General features: G+C 44.1%; 1 protein-coding gene across 2 annotated transcripts in view; it reads left to right on the top strand.

Annotated features, from left to right (window-relative positions):
• Positions 1-10,178: 10,178 nt before the first annotated feature.
• CHST11 (carbohydrate sulfotransferase 11) overlaps positions 10,179-16,479 on the top strand; it is a 262,676-nt gene continuing 256,375 nt past the window's right edge. The window contains exon 1 of one of the 2 annotated variants that reach the window (XM_060776906.2): positions 10,179-10,558. In XM_060776906.2, coding sequence (XP_060632889.1) covers positions 10,456-10,558 — 103 coding nt within the window. In that variant the 5' untranslated portion in view covers positions 10,179-10,455. Of the gene's footprint in view, positions 10,574-16,479 lie in introns of both variants that reach the window. The other variant, XM_060776905.2, reaches the window with a different exon arrangement.

The following is a 16,479-nucleotide window of genomic DNA, read 5'->3' as shown; positions in this document are numbered from 1 at the left end:
GTGCCAAAAGATCTCAGCTGGCATTTGGAAACAATAAATATTGACAAAATCATGATCTGTCAACTGCAAAGCTCACCTTACTTGGATCTGTGCACATCATTCGAAAATACATCACACAGTCCTAGACACTTGGGAAGTGTTTGACTTGTGATTTTGTGATATGAAATCCAGCATATATATCTAATTTGCTGTGACATATCGTGTTTTTGTGACAGTAAAATAATAATAATAATAATAATAATAATAATAATATACTTTATGTTTCACTCCTGTTGAGTCAACTGAGTGCAAGCATGGTGAACTCACTTACAACAACAACAACAACAACAACAACAACAACATACTTTATTTATATTTCACTCTATCTCCCCAGGGGTACGCAGAGCGGATTACAGAAACATACATGGCAAAATTTCAATGTGTTACACAATTAACAACAAAGACAGACAGTAAGAAGCACGGCTTCCCAGTTTTTTTTTCATCTCCAGCATTTGGAGGCTATGCTTGACTCGGCCATGAGGCAGTGCTGTTAGAGATGAGGAACAGAGTTTTGGAATAGGTATTTTTGTCAATAATAACGAATTCTTGGTAGTGTGGCATGAATAAGCTGGCAAGCTATTGAGTATTTTTCCTCAAGCAGCAAAATGTCTTAGGTTGGTGCTGGCCATGATTAGGACACGAGCACTCCATTCATAAGAAAAGCTTCACATTAGAATTTCCAGAACCATCTCAGTGGTTATATAATTCATCGTACTAATGAATAATATTTTGCAATTTTACTGACTGGTTATAATATGTGAAATGATTCCAAAACTCATTACAGAAATATGGGTTTGCATCGTCTCATGGGATCTTCATGCAATTCATCATTATTCTTCCTTTGCTTGAAATATCACCTGGTCTTACTTAAAAGTGAAATCTCGCATATTTTATTCAGTAGATGGAGAGGAGGGAGAAAGCTGCATATAATTAGGTGTGGAAAGTGACTTTGTTGCTTGTACTTCTAAACCTTTGTTTCCACCTTCATGAAAATACGACCTTTGGTCAGGGGCCAAAATCTTTCCAACATTTTCTTGGAAGAGATAACATATTAAAACTGTAAAGCCATTTGCAAATGGAAGAGCTGTATGAATAATAAATAACAGTATTTTTTTAAAAGAGACAATTAATATGTTGTAGGTTTTGCATGCTGGGGCCAGAACTAGACATTACATCAGGCATATTGCTGCATCCAAAAGCTGAAGTATGGTGTCTCCTTCTTTTTTTCTTCTTCTTCTTTTCCCCAGGAGCATCATGTGAGCAGAGTCCAACACTCTGCCCATGCATTTCTATCGTGGAAGACGATTTCTAATCATTTGGAAACTTCAGTGAGTTCAAAATGCTGTGGCCAGAATGTTGACCAGGGCCAGTGATAGGGAATATAATTATTCCCTTGTTAAAACAGCTTCATTTGCTACTACTTCATTTCTGGGCAGAATTTAAGGTGTTGGTCATGATCTATAAAGCCTTACATGGCTTGGTTCTAGTCTACTTGAAAGACCATATCTCCTGATATGAACATGCCAGATCTTAAAAGATCTTTAAAAAAGGCTTGCTTACTTAGGCAATCCCTTGTTGTCTGAGTAGGATTGTCTTCCAAGATCGGTGTTCTGGCGGTGGGTCCATAGGTGACTGTGGAGCCCTATTCTTGATCTGCATGTTCTCCTGCAGTGAGGGCATTGGTTTCCAGGTGAAAGGCAGTCCCAGTGTGGGTTGGCTTGAAGCGCCTTCCTCTTGGCACATTTCTGTCTTTTGCCCTCCATTCGTGCCTCTTCAAATTCTACAGCACTGCCGGTCACAGCTGACCTCCAGCTGGAGCACTCAAGGGCCAGGGCTTCCCAGTTCTCAGTGTCTATGCCAGAGATTTTAAGGTTGGCTTTGAGTTCATCTTTAAATCTCTTTTCCTGTCCTCCAACATTCCATTTTCTGTTCTTGAGTTCAGAGTAGAGCAACTGCTTTCGGAGACGGTAGTCGGGCATCCGAACATCTCCATCCTATTACCATTCACCTGCCCGATTGGTAAGGATGTGGAAGAGAGCCTTCTCAGGCCCCTTCCACACAACTTTATAAAATCCACATTGAACTGAGTTGTATGGCAGTGTGGACTCAGATAATCCAGTTCAAAGAAGATATTGTAGATTATTTGCCATGATATTCTGGGTTATATGACTGTGTTGAAGGGCCCTAAGTGTTTGCTCCTGCTCTCTAGAATGCCTTTCAATGTGAAGTTAGACTGCCCCCTTCTTCCTTTCTTTTCATTGGCAGAAAAATATTTTTTTTGTTGAAGCAGACTTTTAATATGCAGGCAGTCCCCAAGTTATGAGCAAGATAGGTTTTGTAGGTTTGTTCCTAAATTGAATTTGTATGTTACTCAGAACAGGTACATTTTAAGTGTAATTCCAGCCATGCATATACATATACATGTGTGTGTGTGTGTGTGCGCGCGCGCGTGCATATATATGCAAGCTGTGGTGTTTGTTTTGCTGTCTGTGCCCCTGTTCAAAATATTTTACCTCACTTTCTGTCCATGTGAAAATTGGAGTTTGAAAAAAATGGCTTGTTTTAGAAACAGAGATGGGTCAAAAGTCTTCATTTGAGACACCTTTTCCCCACAATAACTCTTTGAGGAGTGAATTTCCCTTCTGAGGATTTCTCTCACTTTCTGTTGTGACACCTCTGTTCTTAACTATGAGTCGTTTGTAAGTCGGATGTTTATAACTCGGGGATTTCCTGTATAATCAGCAGGGTTTCATATTGGGGTGCATGTTTTATTTATGCTTTTAACTTTTGTACCCATGTTTTTTTTAAAAAAAAATGTTTTCAATTTAAACAAAAATATTGTGAGGTTTTAACGCATTTTAAAGTGTCCCAGATCCCATTCTGGAAGAAAAGAAGGATATTAAACAAACAAACACAAATCTGAGGCATCCTACTATGGCAATTTGCTAAATTGGTGTCAGTGAAGGGCAGGGGAACTTTATCTAGGTCCTGTCTGCATGGTCAGTCAGGTCCTGCCATGACAGCATGCCTTTAGTTATGTGGAAGCTGCCCTGGGAGGGGGATGTTGTGCAGGGAGGTACTGAATGACTTCTGCAATATTTAAAAGACCCTGATTTTATAACACAGAATGCATGATATGACATAATAATAATAATAATAAGAAGAAGAAGAAGAAGAAGAAGAAGTAGTGATGCTAGAGTAGGTTCTCAGTTATCTTTCTGATCTACAATGGAGTTCGCATAAAAATATGTTTAGTTCTCTAACTCTTGGTGCACTTTGCTCCTTGAAGGGTTTCATCCCTGGACTGCACAAGTCTCTTGTGTCATCAAGTTTCCAGACCTCAATAAGTAGCTAGACTAGAGATAGGATTCGGCTGAGGAACCCCCCCCCCCCCGCATGTTTCTGAAAGAGCTTTGTCTTTACTCTTCCTCCTTGCCACTGTCTCCTACCCTTTGATAATGTAGAAATGGAATTCTGTGAGGGAACTTCCTTTTAAAAGGTATTTTTATTGCCTTGGGCTAGCCATGTGGTGTTTTGACATTTTCCAGTCTCTTCTGCTTTTCTTTGTACCTATGAGGATGTACATTTTGCCTTTCTCTTGGCAAAATATAGCTGCATGGAATTTTTACCACTTTACCTCTTTAGAAGATGAGATTTCGTAAGCTAGTGAGCTCCAAGACCTTTTCTATCTAGAATGGATTTCTTTTTACGTCAATAAATATTGTGACTCTGCAACCCTTTTGAATGGAAGCTTATCCTGGCTCACCACACGTAAGTTTCTGCTGATTATGAAGTTCATTTGCTTCTAGTACTCTGCTATATTTATTCTGGAATCACCCCCCAACTGAGGGTTATTTTGAACCTAACAGCTCAGATTCCCCAACACTTCTTTAAAGCTATCTCGCACCCATGCTTGGTGTTGAATATTCACTCTGCTAACAGGTAATATTGCTGTTGTTAACACCATGACTATTCATTAGTGTTCCAAATAATATGTCAGGGTAGCTTCCACATTTTCAAAATGAAAAGCCACATAGATCTACACAAAAGCCTCAAAGGCCAAGAAGAGAACTGCAGAAGACTAACAAAAACCCAACACACATGGAAGAGATTAATGTTAGTTAAATAACTGGGTGAAATTGACACAGCTTCACCTGGTGATACTGAAGTAAGCATTAAGTAAGCCTCTTGGGGGGGGGGGAAGAATATTTTTTAAAAACTGGAACAAGTTCTTTTTCTTTTTGTATTTGAACACTATAGTATCCCAAATAGAAGAGGGAGTCATGCTGACCTACAGATGTTGAACTACAGATGTTGGCTAGGGTTGCAGTGAGTTGTAGTCAACAATATCTGGAGGGAACTGTATAGTGCCCTCCCTTTTAAGACACTTCACTGGCTGCCATTTGTGGGGAAATCTGCAATGGTGCCATGCTGGACATTCGATCTTGTCAGACATTGTACCTAGTTCATTCCTCTGTCATGCTATAACAGGCATGGGCAAACATGGTCCCTCCAGGTGTTTTGGACTTCAACTCCCACAATTTATAACACCATCAGGCCCCTCCCCCCCCCCAACCACTTAAAGAAGGGGCTTGAGGCTGTTAGGAATGGTGGAAGTTGAAGTCCAAAACACTTGGAGGGACCAAGTTTGCTCATGCCTGTGCTATGAGCATAGCAATGTTTTGCTGATAACTTGTGGGGAGAAAATGGGACAGAGGTTAGCATGCCACTGTTGTAGCATACCCACTCTTAGCCTGAAGGAAGAATTCTCCCATGAAATGCCATGCCACCAGATTGAATTAAATTAATTCTGCAAGCAGGTTTGACTTGGCATAGTTGGAATAGCATTCAAAGCTGTTGCCCCAGCCCCTTTATAAAGCTGTTTTTCAGTTTGCCCAATTCCAACTATGTCAAATTGTAAAAGGTGTCCTGGACAGGCAAATGGCAATGGAAACATGGCAAGCAGAGTATTGTATGAATCAGGGAGGGGAAATTAACTATGTCAGAGTTTGGCAAACAGTTTGGAGAGAGAGAGAGAGGTATATTGAATAGTTTGGGCTCATATTAGATCTGATATCCTAAAACACTCTCCAGTTAATAAATGAGCCAATTCACCATGAAAAAATAAAATGAAGGAAAACTGCCATTTCTAAACGTCCTAGTCATCCGCAAACCCAATCAAAAATTGGGCCACACAGTTTACAGAAACCTTACACACATGGCTAGATGCCTACATAAAATCTCCAACCATCCTCCAAGTCAAAAGAGAAGCATAGTTAAAGCTCAGGCAGACCGTGCAAAAAGAATCTGCGAACCCCACCACCTCCAAGGCAAGCTGAACTAGCTAAACTGGGCTCTACAGGCCAATGGATACTCCACCACAGATATCAGAAGCACTGCAAGACCAAGAACAAGCCACAAGAGTAAATATAAAGATCAACCCAAAGGAAAAGTGTTCTTGCCATACATCAAGGGAACCACTGACCGCATAGGGAAGCTGATGAAGAAACACAACCTGCAAACAATCTACAGACCCACTAAGAAAATCCAACAAATGCTACATTCAGCAAAGGACAAGAGGGATCCTCTCACCCCTGCAGAAGTCTACCATATACTATGCAGCTGTGGACCCGTTTACATAGGGACCACCAAACGCAGCATTGCCCAAACACGAACAAGGAACATGAAAGGCACCGCAGACTAACTCAACCAGAGCACTTGATGAACCAACCTGGACACATATTATTTGAGAACAGAGAAATGCTGGATTATTCTAACAACCACCGTGTCAAACTGCACAGAGAAGCCACTGAAATCCACAAGCATGTGGACAATTTTAACAGAAAGGACAAAACCATGAAAATGAACAAATTCTGGCTAAAAAGGTAAAGGTAAAGGTTGTCTCCTGACATTAAGTCCAGTTGTTTCCGACTCTGGGGTATGGTGCTCATCTCCATTTCTAAGCTGAAGAGCCGGCATTGTCCATAGACACCTCCAAGGTCATGTGACTGGCATGACTGCATGGAGTGCCGTTACCTATTGATCTACTCACATTTGCATGTTTTCGAACTGCTAGGTTAGCAGTTCGAAAACTGGCTACTAGTGTTAAAAAAACTCTAAAATAAGGACAGTAAGTAAAGAGCAATGTCCAAAAAGGAGGGGAATTCGAGACAAGAATCAATCAGGGCTAATGCTTCCCAACAAAAAATCACTTACACAGCAACTAGCCAGGCTTTGAAACTGCAATGCCATTAAATGCTAATCAAGGTGGCCAATTGCAACATTCACACTTGCGTCAAGCAGACAAGAGTTCATTCTCCCACCCTGGACATTCCACAGGTATATAGACTCACTTGCCTAGTTTCCAACAGACCTCACAACCTATGAATATACCTGCCATAGATGTGGGTGAAACGTCAGGAGAGAATGCTTCTGGAAGATGGCCATACAGCCTGGGAAACTCACAGCAACCCAGTGATTGGGTTGTTGTAGGTGTTTTCGGGCTATATGGCCATGCTCTAGACATGGTGATTCTGGCCTTGAAAGCTTTCAGCAACAAAACGAGCCACTGTTGAAATGGGTGAGGAAATCTTCCCCACTCTTTTTCCTTTGCACAATCTTCTACTGTAACCAATGTTTGTTCCACTTCTGAAGATCGTGTAAACCACTGGAAAAAAGATGCAGCTGACACCAAGTCGGTGCACTGTGTGATACATTTTCTGGCAAGGTGGGGTGGATGGGAAGCAAAGAATCTCAGGGCATGAAGCTGTCTGGATGTCTTCCAAGTGTCCATCATGACAATAATACTGTTTCAAAGTTTAGGTTTCTTTTTCCTGCATTCTTTCCTGTTAAATCGTAAACATGTTAAGTCTTGCATCTGCAGAGCCTGTTCTCAAAGTATTTTGTTGACAGAAGCAAGATTAATTTCCAAGAGCTTTATTTTGAAGTAATCCTCCTTTAAAGGATTAATTTGGCAGAATACGTGTCATCAATTAGGAAGGAAAGAATTTATCAGGACTGTAAGCTTATGCAGGAAGGATGCCTGCTGTCTGAGGGAGTGAAAGCATCTTTGCATTTCTGCAAAGAAGGAAACCCAAACCTTCAAAGAGTTTTCACAGGTGTGCTTACAGGACTGCAGCATCAGCATTCAACTGGCTGTCCCCTCCCTACACCATTAATACATTCACTCTTATATCAAGAAAAAAGTGTTGGAAAAACTAGCAAGCTTGCATGCACATTGAAACGGTTTTGCAGTCTCTATGTTTTCTGTGTGACCCGACTCTCTTGCCTTGTCAGGTTTTATGACACCCTCATTTAAGAATTTGGATGGGGTTCAGGGAGTCTCTTCATTGCGGACATGACCCAAGTCACATAGGCAGTTTTTTTTAATTCAGGAGGCTATAAAGGAGAGGTGCTCCTTTGTCTGGGTGTTGATTTGGTCTTTAGCTTTATTCTTCATCATCCATTTCCCAGCTTTGCATGCTACATGGTCACTTTAGGCCCATGCTCTAAAGCTGGAGAATGTTACCTTTTTACTTTCTATTTTTGGATTGTACTTTTTGATATACTGCAACCAAGTTATCCTGTATCTTTGTAATCCTTCACTCAAGATTTGGTGACATCAACCAGTTGATGTGGAGTCTTTTGTTTTTCTGGCGGCTCTGAATGTGTATTCCTCTGCATGCTTAATGGGGTTGCTGTGATCAATAGTTAAGTAAGCTTTAACTCTGCCTGTATTCTTCCTTTTGAAAAGCAAGCTGTCCTATCTCATACCTCTGCTCATCCTGTTGTGTTTAACTCTGCTATATGTAATGCTTTAGAGCAGGCATGGGGAACCTTCGGCTCTCCAGGTGTGGTGGACTTCAACTCCCACAATTCCTTGAGGCCAAGGTAAGCCTTTGGGGTGAATGCCGAGCCTCAAGGAATTGTGGGAGTTGAAGTCCACCACACCTGGAGAGCCGAAGGTTCCTGACCTCTGCTTTAGAGGAAGGTATAACTTTAATTCAAATGAATTAGTTTGCTTCTAGTCAAATGGCTGAGCCCTTCCATGCTCTAAGCATTTACATAATCCCAATATCTATTTACAAATGAAAGTCTTGCCTCGAAGGTTAACCAGTTGATGGATAGTGAAACTTGGGCCCTGCGTGTGTTTTGGACTTCAACTCCCACCATTCCTAACAGCCTCAGGCCCTTTCCTTTTCCCCCTCAGCCGCTTAGGAAGGTTGAGAATCACTGCTTTAGAGGAAGGTGTAACTTTAATTCATACCAATTAGTTTGCCTCTAGTCAAATGACCAAGCCCTTCCATGCTCTATCTAAGCATTTACACAATCTCAATAAAAAGGATATCTATTTATGAATGAAAATGTTGCCTTAAGGAGTAAGAGGAAAAGAAAGGGCCTGAGGCTGTCAGCAGGCCCGTAGCCAGGATTTTGATTTGGGGAGGGGGGCCTGACTTTCATTCGGGGGGCTGAGTTTGATTCGGGGGGGGGGGCTCAGGATCTACCCTAGCAAACCTTTTGTATCATTATCCCAATACCCCATTATCCCAATGCATATGGGATATATTGAGCATGGTGATCAGATTATGATATGAATAAAGGTAACAGTTTAAATAATGCACCAGTAAGGCCTTCTCATGGACCATCCTGAGAATTTCGGGGGGGGGGGGGGTGGTTAAGCCCCTCAAGCCCCCCCCCTTGGCTACGGGCCTGGTTGTCAGGGATGGTGGGAGTTGAAGTCCAAAACACCTGGAGGGCCCAAGTTTGCCCATGCCTGGTGTAGACAGAGCCCTGGTCCACATGGGCATCTACACTATATTTATTTATTTCGTATCAAAAACATTGCATAAATTAGTATAAAACTGATTAAAATAGAAGGTGCACAGGTAGCACAGGTTGACCAAAAACAGGAAACAGCAACAGCATTGTCTGTAGCCTCCAACAATTCCTCCTCTGTACATGAGGCAGGGCAGAGTGGACAAGCATACAGATGCGGAGTGGTCTGTTCTGCTCCATAATCACACAAGGTTTGGGATTCTTTTAGGTAGTGCCGTTTTAACTATATTATATTTACACTATAATAAAACTGCGGTTCACATTATTCCATCCAGGCATGTGGGTTGGGGGGTGGGTGGGCTTGAGCTTCACCGCCCCCCCCCCGAAATTCTCATGGTGGTCTGCAAGAAGGCCTTACTGGTGCATTATTTAAACTGTTATGTTTATTGATATCATGATCTGATCACCATACTCAATATATCCCATATGCATAGGGGTATTGTGGTAACAATACAAAAGGTTTGTTAGGGTAGACCCTCTTTCACTCAGACTCAGCCCCCCCCCCCATCAAAATCCTGGCTACGGGCATGACACTGAGCTATGACAGTTAAAGTGATGTCCAGCTGCCAGGGCCGTAGCCAGAAAAAAATTCAGGGAGGGTTGACAATTTTGGCACGGGGGGGGGGTGTTGAAAATTGGGGGGGGGGGTGAAAATTTCAGGGAGGGTTGAAAATTTGCTGAAGCAAAGAGCACAGCAGGGGGCAGAGCAACTTTCAATAGCCTGCAGCTCCACCCCTGTCAACCACCTCCACCAAGTCTGGCCTCCTTAATGAGAGCATTCAACACACACACACCCAACTTGGTTGCTTCACTACATCGGCTATTGCTGCAAGTAATGACAGTGTGAATAAATTGTCAATATTTGCTTGAGATAGTGCTTAGAGTTCTGGAGGGACTCTTAATTTTTTGCATCTCATAGACTTAGCAGCATGAGGATTTGGTTAACCAGTTAAAATTCATGAGTAAACCAGGTTTTTTTAAAAAAATCTGAAACATTTCGGGGGGGGGGGGTTGAACCCCTAAAACCACCCCCTCGCTACAGGCCTGCCAGCTGCATGAGTTCTACACTACTACAGCATAGATGCAGCCGTCAAGGCAGTAGAAAGCAGGCGGCTTTAGGACCGCGAAGAAAGCGTCGGCTCGTTCAGGGGGAACAGCTGGACGGCACCAAGTTCCTCCAGGAGGGTGTGGCGCGCCGCGTGCGAAGGGTCTCCGCTCCGATTCCGCTTTCTGCGCAGGCGCATCCCTCCCCGCTTTCCCCCCCGCCAGGAGAGGGTGGAATGGTACCTTCCAGCCCGGGTTGGTCCCTGGGCTTCTGGCGAGGCAAATGAAGTAGCGCTTGGGAGCTGCTACCCGAAGCATCATCCTCCTCCTCCTTCAGAGAGGCGGCGGAGGCGGAGGGAGGAAGGCAGGGAGGCAGGAGGAGGGCGGGAGGAGACGGCGGCGCCTGCTGCTCTTGCAGCCGCTCCTCCGACTGAAGCCGGGAGAAGTGCGGCGGGAGAGAGCCAGGCAGCCGGCAGGAGCCCCTCTGCCTCCCTCCTCCAGCGCCAGCCCCCTCCCCATCCACGCCGGGACAAAGCCATGAAGCCGGCGCTGCTGGAAGTAATGAGGATGAACCGGATTTGTCGGATGGTGCTGGTCACTTGCTTGGGATCCTTCGCCCTGGTCATCTTCTATTTCCAAAGTATGTTGCATCCAGGTAGGGCGCCCTCTCTGCCTCCTCCTTCTTCTCTCTATTTTGCCTCTCTTTGGGCTTGACTTGACATGGAGCAGGTGGGAGACGAGGCTGAAGGGGCCACCCACTCCCACGCGCGAGGGTCAGAAGAAGACCCCACGCGTGTCCTGTCAATCCCCGCCCAGCCGAACGTGGGATGAGTTGCCTTGGCAAACCCCTCCCACGCGGGACATGTTGTGGATTGAAAGGGTGCCCACGCGTGTTTTTGCAACCCACGCTGGGACAGGGGGGTAAATTGCGGCGTGAGCCACACCTCTTCAGTGCAAACACCCTCTCCTCCTCGCCACGCGGGATGTAAAGTGGATTCAGTGGGATGCCACGCGTGTGCGGACAGACCCATCTCACGCATGACCGTGACGTGGGTTGTGAGGTGCTTCACGCGTGTCTTTACAAACCCCCTTCTTCACTAAGGGGTGGGATTGATAGACGCGTGTCCTGGCTGCTCCCTCCCACGCGGGGCGTCTGGTAGATTGAGCGTGGCTCCCACGAGTGAAATGCGAACCACTTTTACGCGGGGCAGCGGAAGTGGATAGAGGGGGAGATGGCTAGGTCGGCTTTGCAGGGTGGGCGTTCATATCCGTGGAGCCAGGTGGGGGGAGTTCTTTGGGGGGTGGAATATGTGAGCACGCGTGTCCTTGCAGCCTATTCCCACGCGGGACGTGGGGCGGAGGGTGCGAGGGCACCATGCACGCCTTGACAACCCTCGGCCCTGTAGGGTGTGAGGTGAGTTAAGAGGGGTGCCACGCGTGTCCTTGCAAACACTCTCACTAATGACGTGGGATGAGTGGATCCCGCTCTGCTTTCCATCATTCCTTCTCATTAAACTGAGCGGGATTGGACTTCGCTATTCGGGAGCCCATAGAGTCTCCTCCCTGCCACCCATCAACTTCCTTAACTTGGAGGCAAAGCACGGAGGACAGGTTTGGGAGAGACGCAAGTCTCAGAATCCACGACCCGGAGATGAGCGGTCCTTTGGGGAACTCCCAGTCCCAGAGTCGAGAAGGAGCTGCAATGCCTCAAGTCCCCGGCCCCATCACGTTTCCTTTTGGGGCATCACTTTTCCCTAGCCAAATGCGCCAGCTCGAAATCCGGATCGCTTCCCTTCCTCCTTGTATTTCACCGACATCCATCGCACGTGTCATTTTACCCGAGAGGGAAAAGCTGAGCCGCTTCAAACATTTACTTCTGGGAAGCGTTTTGGGAAAGTTTCCCCTTGGAGGCTGTGTGTGGTGGGTTCTGAGATTTGTAGTCCAACAGGAAGAAAAAGAAAACGTTTCCAAACTCTGGAAAATAGGTTTTGTGGGTGTAAGTCAGGCATGGGCACACTTGGACCCTCCCTCCAGGTGTTTTGGACTCCAACTCCCACCATTCCTAACAGCCTCAGGCCCTTTCCTTGTCCCCCTCAGCCGCTAGCTGAGGGAGGGTCCTAGCTGAGGGAGGGTCCAAGTTTGCCCATGCCTGGTGTGTGCGTGTATGGGTGGGGGTGGGGGGGACTGATGCCGGAGAGAAAGCCTGAAGCTTGCCTCACTGAGACCAGCTAACTATGGGGTGGGTCAGGTCTTGAGTGGGATGGGAAGTGAATGGTAGACAGTAGCCCCACTCTCCATCCTTGCCTAGATCCTGGTTGCCTTCTTTTGAGTTCTGATTCTTAGGTCGCAGGAGGGCAAGAGTCATTGGCTCCTCCTGCGGCTTTGGAGAACACTCAAGACCTCTCCAAAGCCAGAGAAGTCGCTCGTTTTCCTCCTCCTGTCACCTGAGAATCTACAGAGGTTGGTGGCTAGGAGCTGGCACGCCTTGACTAGTGGAAAGGCTTCTCCTGAGCTTGCCAGGTGGTCCGTGAGGGCCTAAAGGCCAAGGTTTCCAAAGGACATAATTGAGAAGTAGCCACAGGTTGAACTCCCCTTTATCTACCATTTCAAAATTGTCCCCATGGCTAGCTGAGACAGTGACACCTTTGCTTTCTGGGGATTCAATATTCATATGCTTTCATGGCCAGAATCATTTGAAATGTGTCTAAAATTACTTCCAGCTATATGTATAAACCAGCCATGGGCAAACTTTGGCCCTCCAAGTGTTTTGGACTTCAACTACCACAATTCCTAACAGGCTGTTAGGAATTGTGGGAGTTGAAGTCCAAAACACCTGGAGGGCTCAAGCTTGCTCATGCCTGATATAAATGGTATATGAAACATCTGATAGTTTTATTGGGTCCCGTCTCCAAGATATCTCATGATGGTATATGTATATGCAAATGCAGGTATTCCAAAAGCCACCGAAATGTATCCAAAATGCAAATAATTGCTGGTTCTGTGCTTTTTGGATGAAAGATGCTTGACTTGTATTAACAACTCTGTGCTCTAGCTCAGTACTGAAAGGAAGTATTGATCTCTGTTAACTCCTCGTACAAGAATTAAAAGGTTGTCCATATTTATAAATTGACACAACACACACATTTCTTTCTTTATTTTATGTTTTTGTTGTTGTTATTGTCTTTGCACTTTTTGTATTTTGCGTGTTTGCCTTGTGAGCCACCCTGAATCCCTCCGGGAGATGGCGGCAGGGTATATACAAAAAGTTTTATTGGGTTTTTCTGAGTTTTGTGAGCTGTATGGCCATGTTCCAGAAGCATTCTCTCCTGACATTTTGCCTGCATTTATGGCAGACATCCTCAGAGGTTGTGAGGTCTATTGGAAACTAGGCAAGTGAGGTTTATGTATCTGTAGAATGTCCAGGGTGGACATTCTTTTCATGAGACCCTAAATATAAGCTGCCTCAGAGCACTCTGGTAACAGGGATACTAAAATGAATTGCATACATGATCACATGTCAATTGGCCACCTTGATTAGCATTTCATGGCCATTTTCCTAGTTTCCAACAGACCTCACAACCTCTGAGGATGTCTGCCATAGATGCAGATGAAGCAACAGGAGAAAATGCTTCTGGAACACGGCCACACAACCTGGAAAACTCACAACCTAGTGATTCCAGCCATGAAAGCCTTCAACAATACATTAAAGACTATTGTTGTTGTTGTTGTTTCTAACTCATAAATAGGGGGCATCTGTTACAAAAAGGGTTGTTTGCCAATCCAATAAGGGAAAAACTCCCTGGTTCTCCAATAAGGGATATCCTTGATGACAGGGGGGCAGATGTCAATTTGACAAATAAATGGATTTGGGGTCTTGGATGTGAATGTTAGGCTTCAGGTGATCATGAAATGAGTCTCCCCCTCCCCTCACCCATCTCTGCCCACCAGCTTTTTGGTTCCCAGAGTGCACTCCAGATGCAGCTTGTCAGTAGGAAAAAACCAGTTAGATTCATCCCCTCTCCATTCTCAAGAAATTAAGAAAACTAATGAGGTTGCTGCGTTGTTCAGGGATGTGAGCACCTCTAGTCTTGAGCAGTGAATACCAGAATCTCTTGGAGGTCTTTCATACCAAGAGTTGCGTTAACTCAAACTAAATAAAAATGCCTGAGCCTTTTGCCCTGGATTCAAACATTATTCTCTGGGTAGACCTGTGTTCCCACTAGCTTTCCATGATGGTGAGATTGCAGACAAAGGGCCATGCTTCTGATAACATTGCTGCTGGTAAAATCTTGGCATCAGATGGGCTTTTGCTGAGGAAACAGACTAAATTTGCCAAACAGCTACTTGGCAGCAGCAGTAATAGGGGGTGACAATGGCAGAGAATCTCCCAGATATAATGGTTTTGCCACCATAGCTGACACTTATTTGTACTTCTCAGAAAGAGGCTCCAGCAATATATTTTTTGTTTGAAAACCCTATGATAAGATATTCCAAAGTGAAACAAAAGGTTGTGCTGGACGATGAGACTCTGGCCCCTTCCACACAGCTGAATAAAACCCCACATTTTGTGCTTTGAACAGGAATATGGAATCAGATAACCCAGTTCAAAGCAGATATTATTGTTGGTTTTTTCTGCCTTGATATTCCAGGTTATATGTAATGGGAATCAGAGTTGTCAGGCTCAAAAAATAACCTTCACTGGGGGTGATTCCACAAAAATATAGCAGAGTGCCAGAAGTACAGTTCATAAGCAGCAGAAGCTTACATGAAGTGAGCAAGAATTAGTCTCCATTCAACAGGATGGCACAGGATTGCAGGAGCCACAATTTCATAGATTCAAATATATATATTAAAGTAAAAAAAAATCCATTTTTGGAGCTAACTAGCTTGCTAAGCTATCTTTTAAGAAAAGAAAAGAGGATAGAAATAAGAAAATATCCATGCAGCTACATCTTGCCTGGAGAAAAGAAAGATGCATCCTTACTCAAAGGAAGCAAAGGAAGAGAGAGGCCAAAATGGAGAATAACCACATGGCCAAAACAGGGCAATAAATCCAGGGCAATCAAAATACCTTTAAAGAGGAAGTTACTTTATCCCTCACAGATATCACATTGCTAAATATTCAGAAGGGGAGGAGATAATGGCAAGGAGAAAGAGTGAGACCAAGTCCCTTCAAAGCCCCTTTTGAGATAGGTATGCTTAGGAATTTGAGGAAGGAATCGCTCACTCTAATTCTAGCTAGGCTAACTATTCATTGAGGGCTGGAAAATTGTGCAATCGGGGATGAAACCCAACAATATGGCTGTGTGGAAGGGCCCTCAGAGGTTGCTCACAACCACCTTATGTTTCAGGACTGAGCATGGTTGTCAACAAGATGTTTGGGAGATTTCTTCAGACAGTCACCATAAGTGAAAGCTAACTTGATAGCAGTTAAAAACAAGAACCACATTGAGGAGTAGCCGAGCAATTGGTTTTGTTAAATGTGCAAGCTAAGTCATTCCGACACTTCCTCTTTGCAATTTTATAAGTATATTTTTTATTGTATCGGGAGTGAACCAATATATTTGAGAAAATACAAAGTTTAAAAACTTGGCATTCTATTAAATGTCCTTTGACCAGTAGCTGGCAACTTGGAGTGCATCAGGTGTTGCTATAAGAAGGTCCTCCATTGTGCATGTGGTGGGGCTCAGGCTGCATTGTAATAGGTGGCCTGTGGTTTGCTCTTCTCCACACTCACATATTGTGGATTCCACTTTGAAGCCCCATTTCTTAAGGTTGGTGTCAGAGTGCATCTTGTGGTGCCAAAGCGCAGTTTGCTCAGCGCTTTCCAAGTTGCCCAGTCTTCTGTGCTGTTTAAGAGCCTAAGGACTTCTGCTTATAAAACTAAACCTGCAGGGTAGCTTCTTTTCTGAGTTAAACCTTTTAAAGTCCTGTGGCTTTGTGTCTGTGTGCACCAACACAAAGCAATGGATTTTTAAAAATAGTTCATCTTTTTCTCAACTCTGGCACAGTACAGTTCTGTTCACGTTTGCAAAGAAAGTCCCACTGCCTGCTGAATTGGTTCTTGTGTGTGTTTACTCAAATGTACTGTATTTAAGATTCTGTGGTGTTTGTGTGTTATGTACATTTTCTAATACTGTGCATCAACATTTGTGACAGCTCAACAAATACACTTTCTATTTGAACATGTAAGATGAGGAAAAAAGACTTTTCTTCATTTTTCTCTCCTTTCTCACTCAGAAGGAGGCTCCAGTATATTCTGGCAAATCTAATCCTCCTCAATATATTATAAATACTTTTGTTGTAAGTTTTCTAGATACTTTTCATTCCTCAACTGTGTGTATAGGATGGATTTTATATACCTATGGGAGTGTATGAAAGAAGATTTCACCTTTTTATTTGTTTTCTGCAGACTTCCTCTTACTGTTCACTATTAAGAATTTAATTGATTTTTTTTCATTGCTAACTGCTAGTCTAACACAGCAGATAGGAAGTCTTTCAGATTTCTCCTAAAATGAATGTGTGTGTGGTATTATTTTTCAAGGACCTGTTTGTCCCTTG

Source organism: Anolis sagrei, chromosome 5 (assembly GCF_037176765.1).
Source record: "Anolis sagrei isolate rAnoSag1 chromosome 5, rAnoSag1.mat, whole genome shotgun sequence".
In the NCBI taxonomy this organism is placed as follows: domain Eukaryota; kingdom Metazoa; phylum Chordata; class Lepidosauria; order Squamata; family Dactyloidae; genus Anolis; species Anolis sagrei.
The sequence above is the reverse complement of the archived record's forward strand: the minus strand, read 5'-3'. Positions and strand labels throughout refer to the sequence as shown.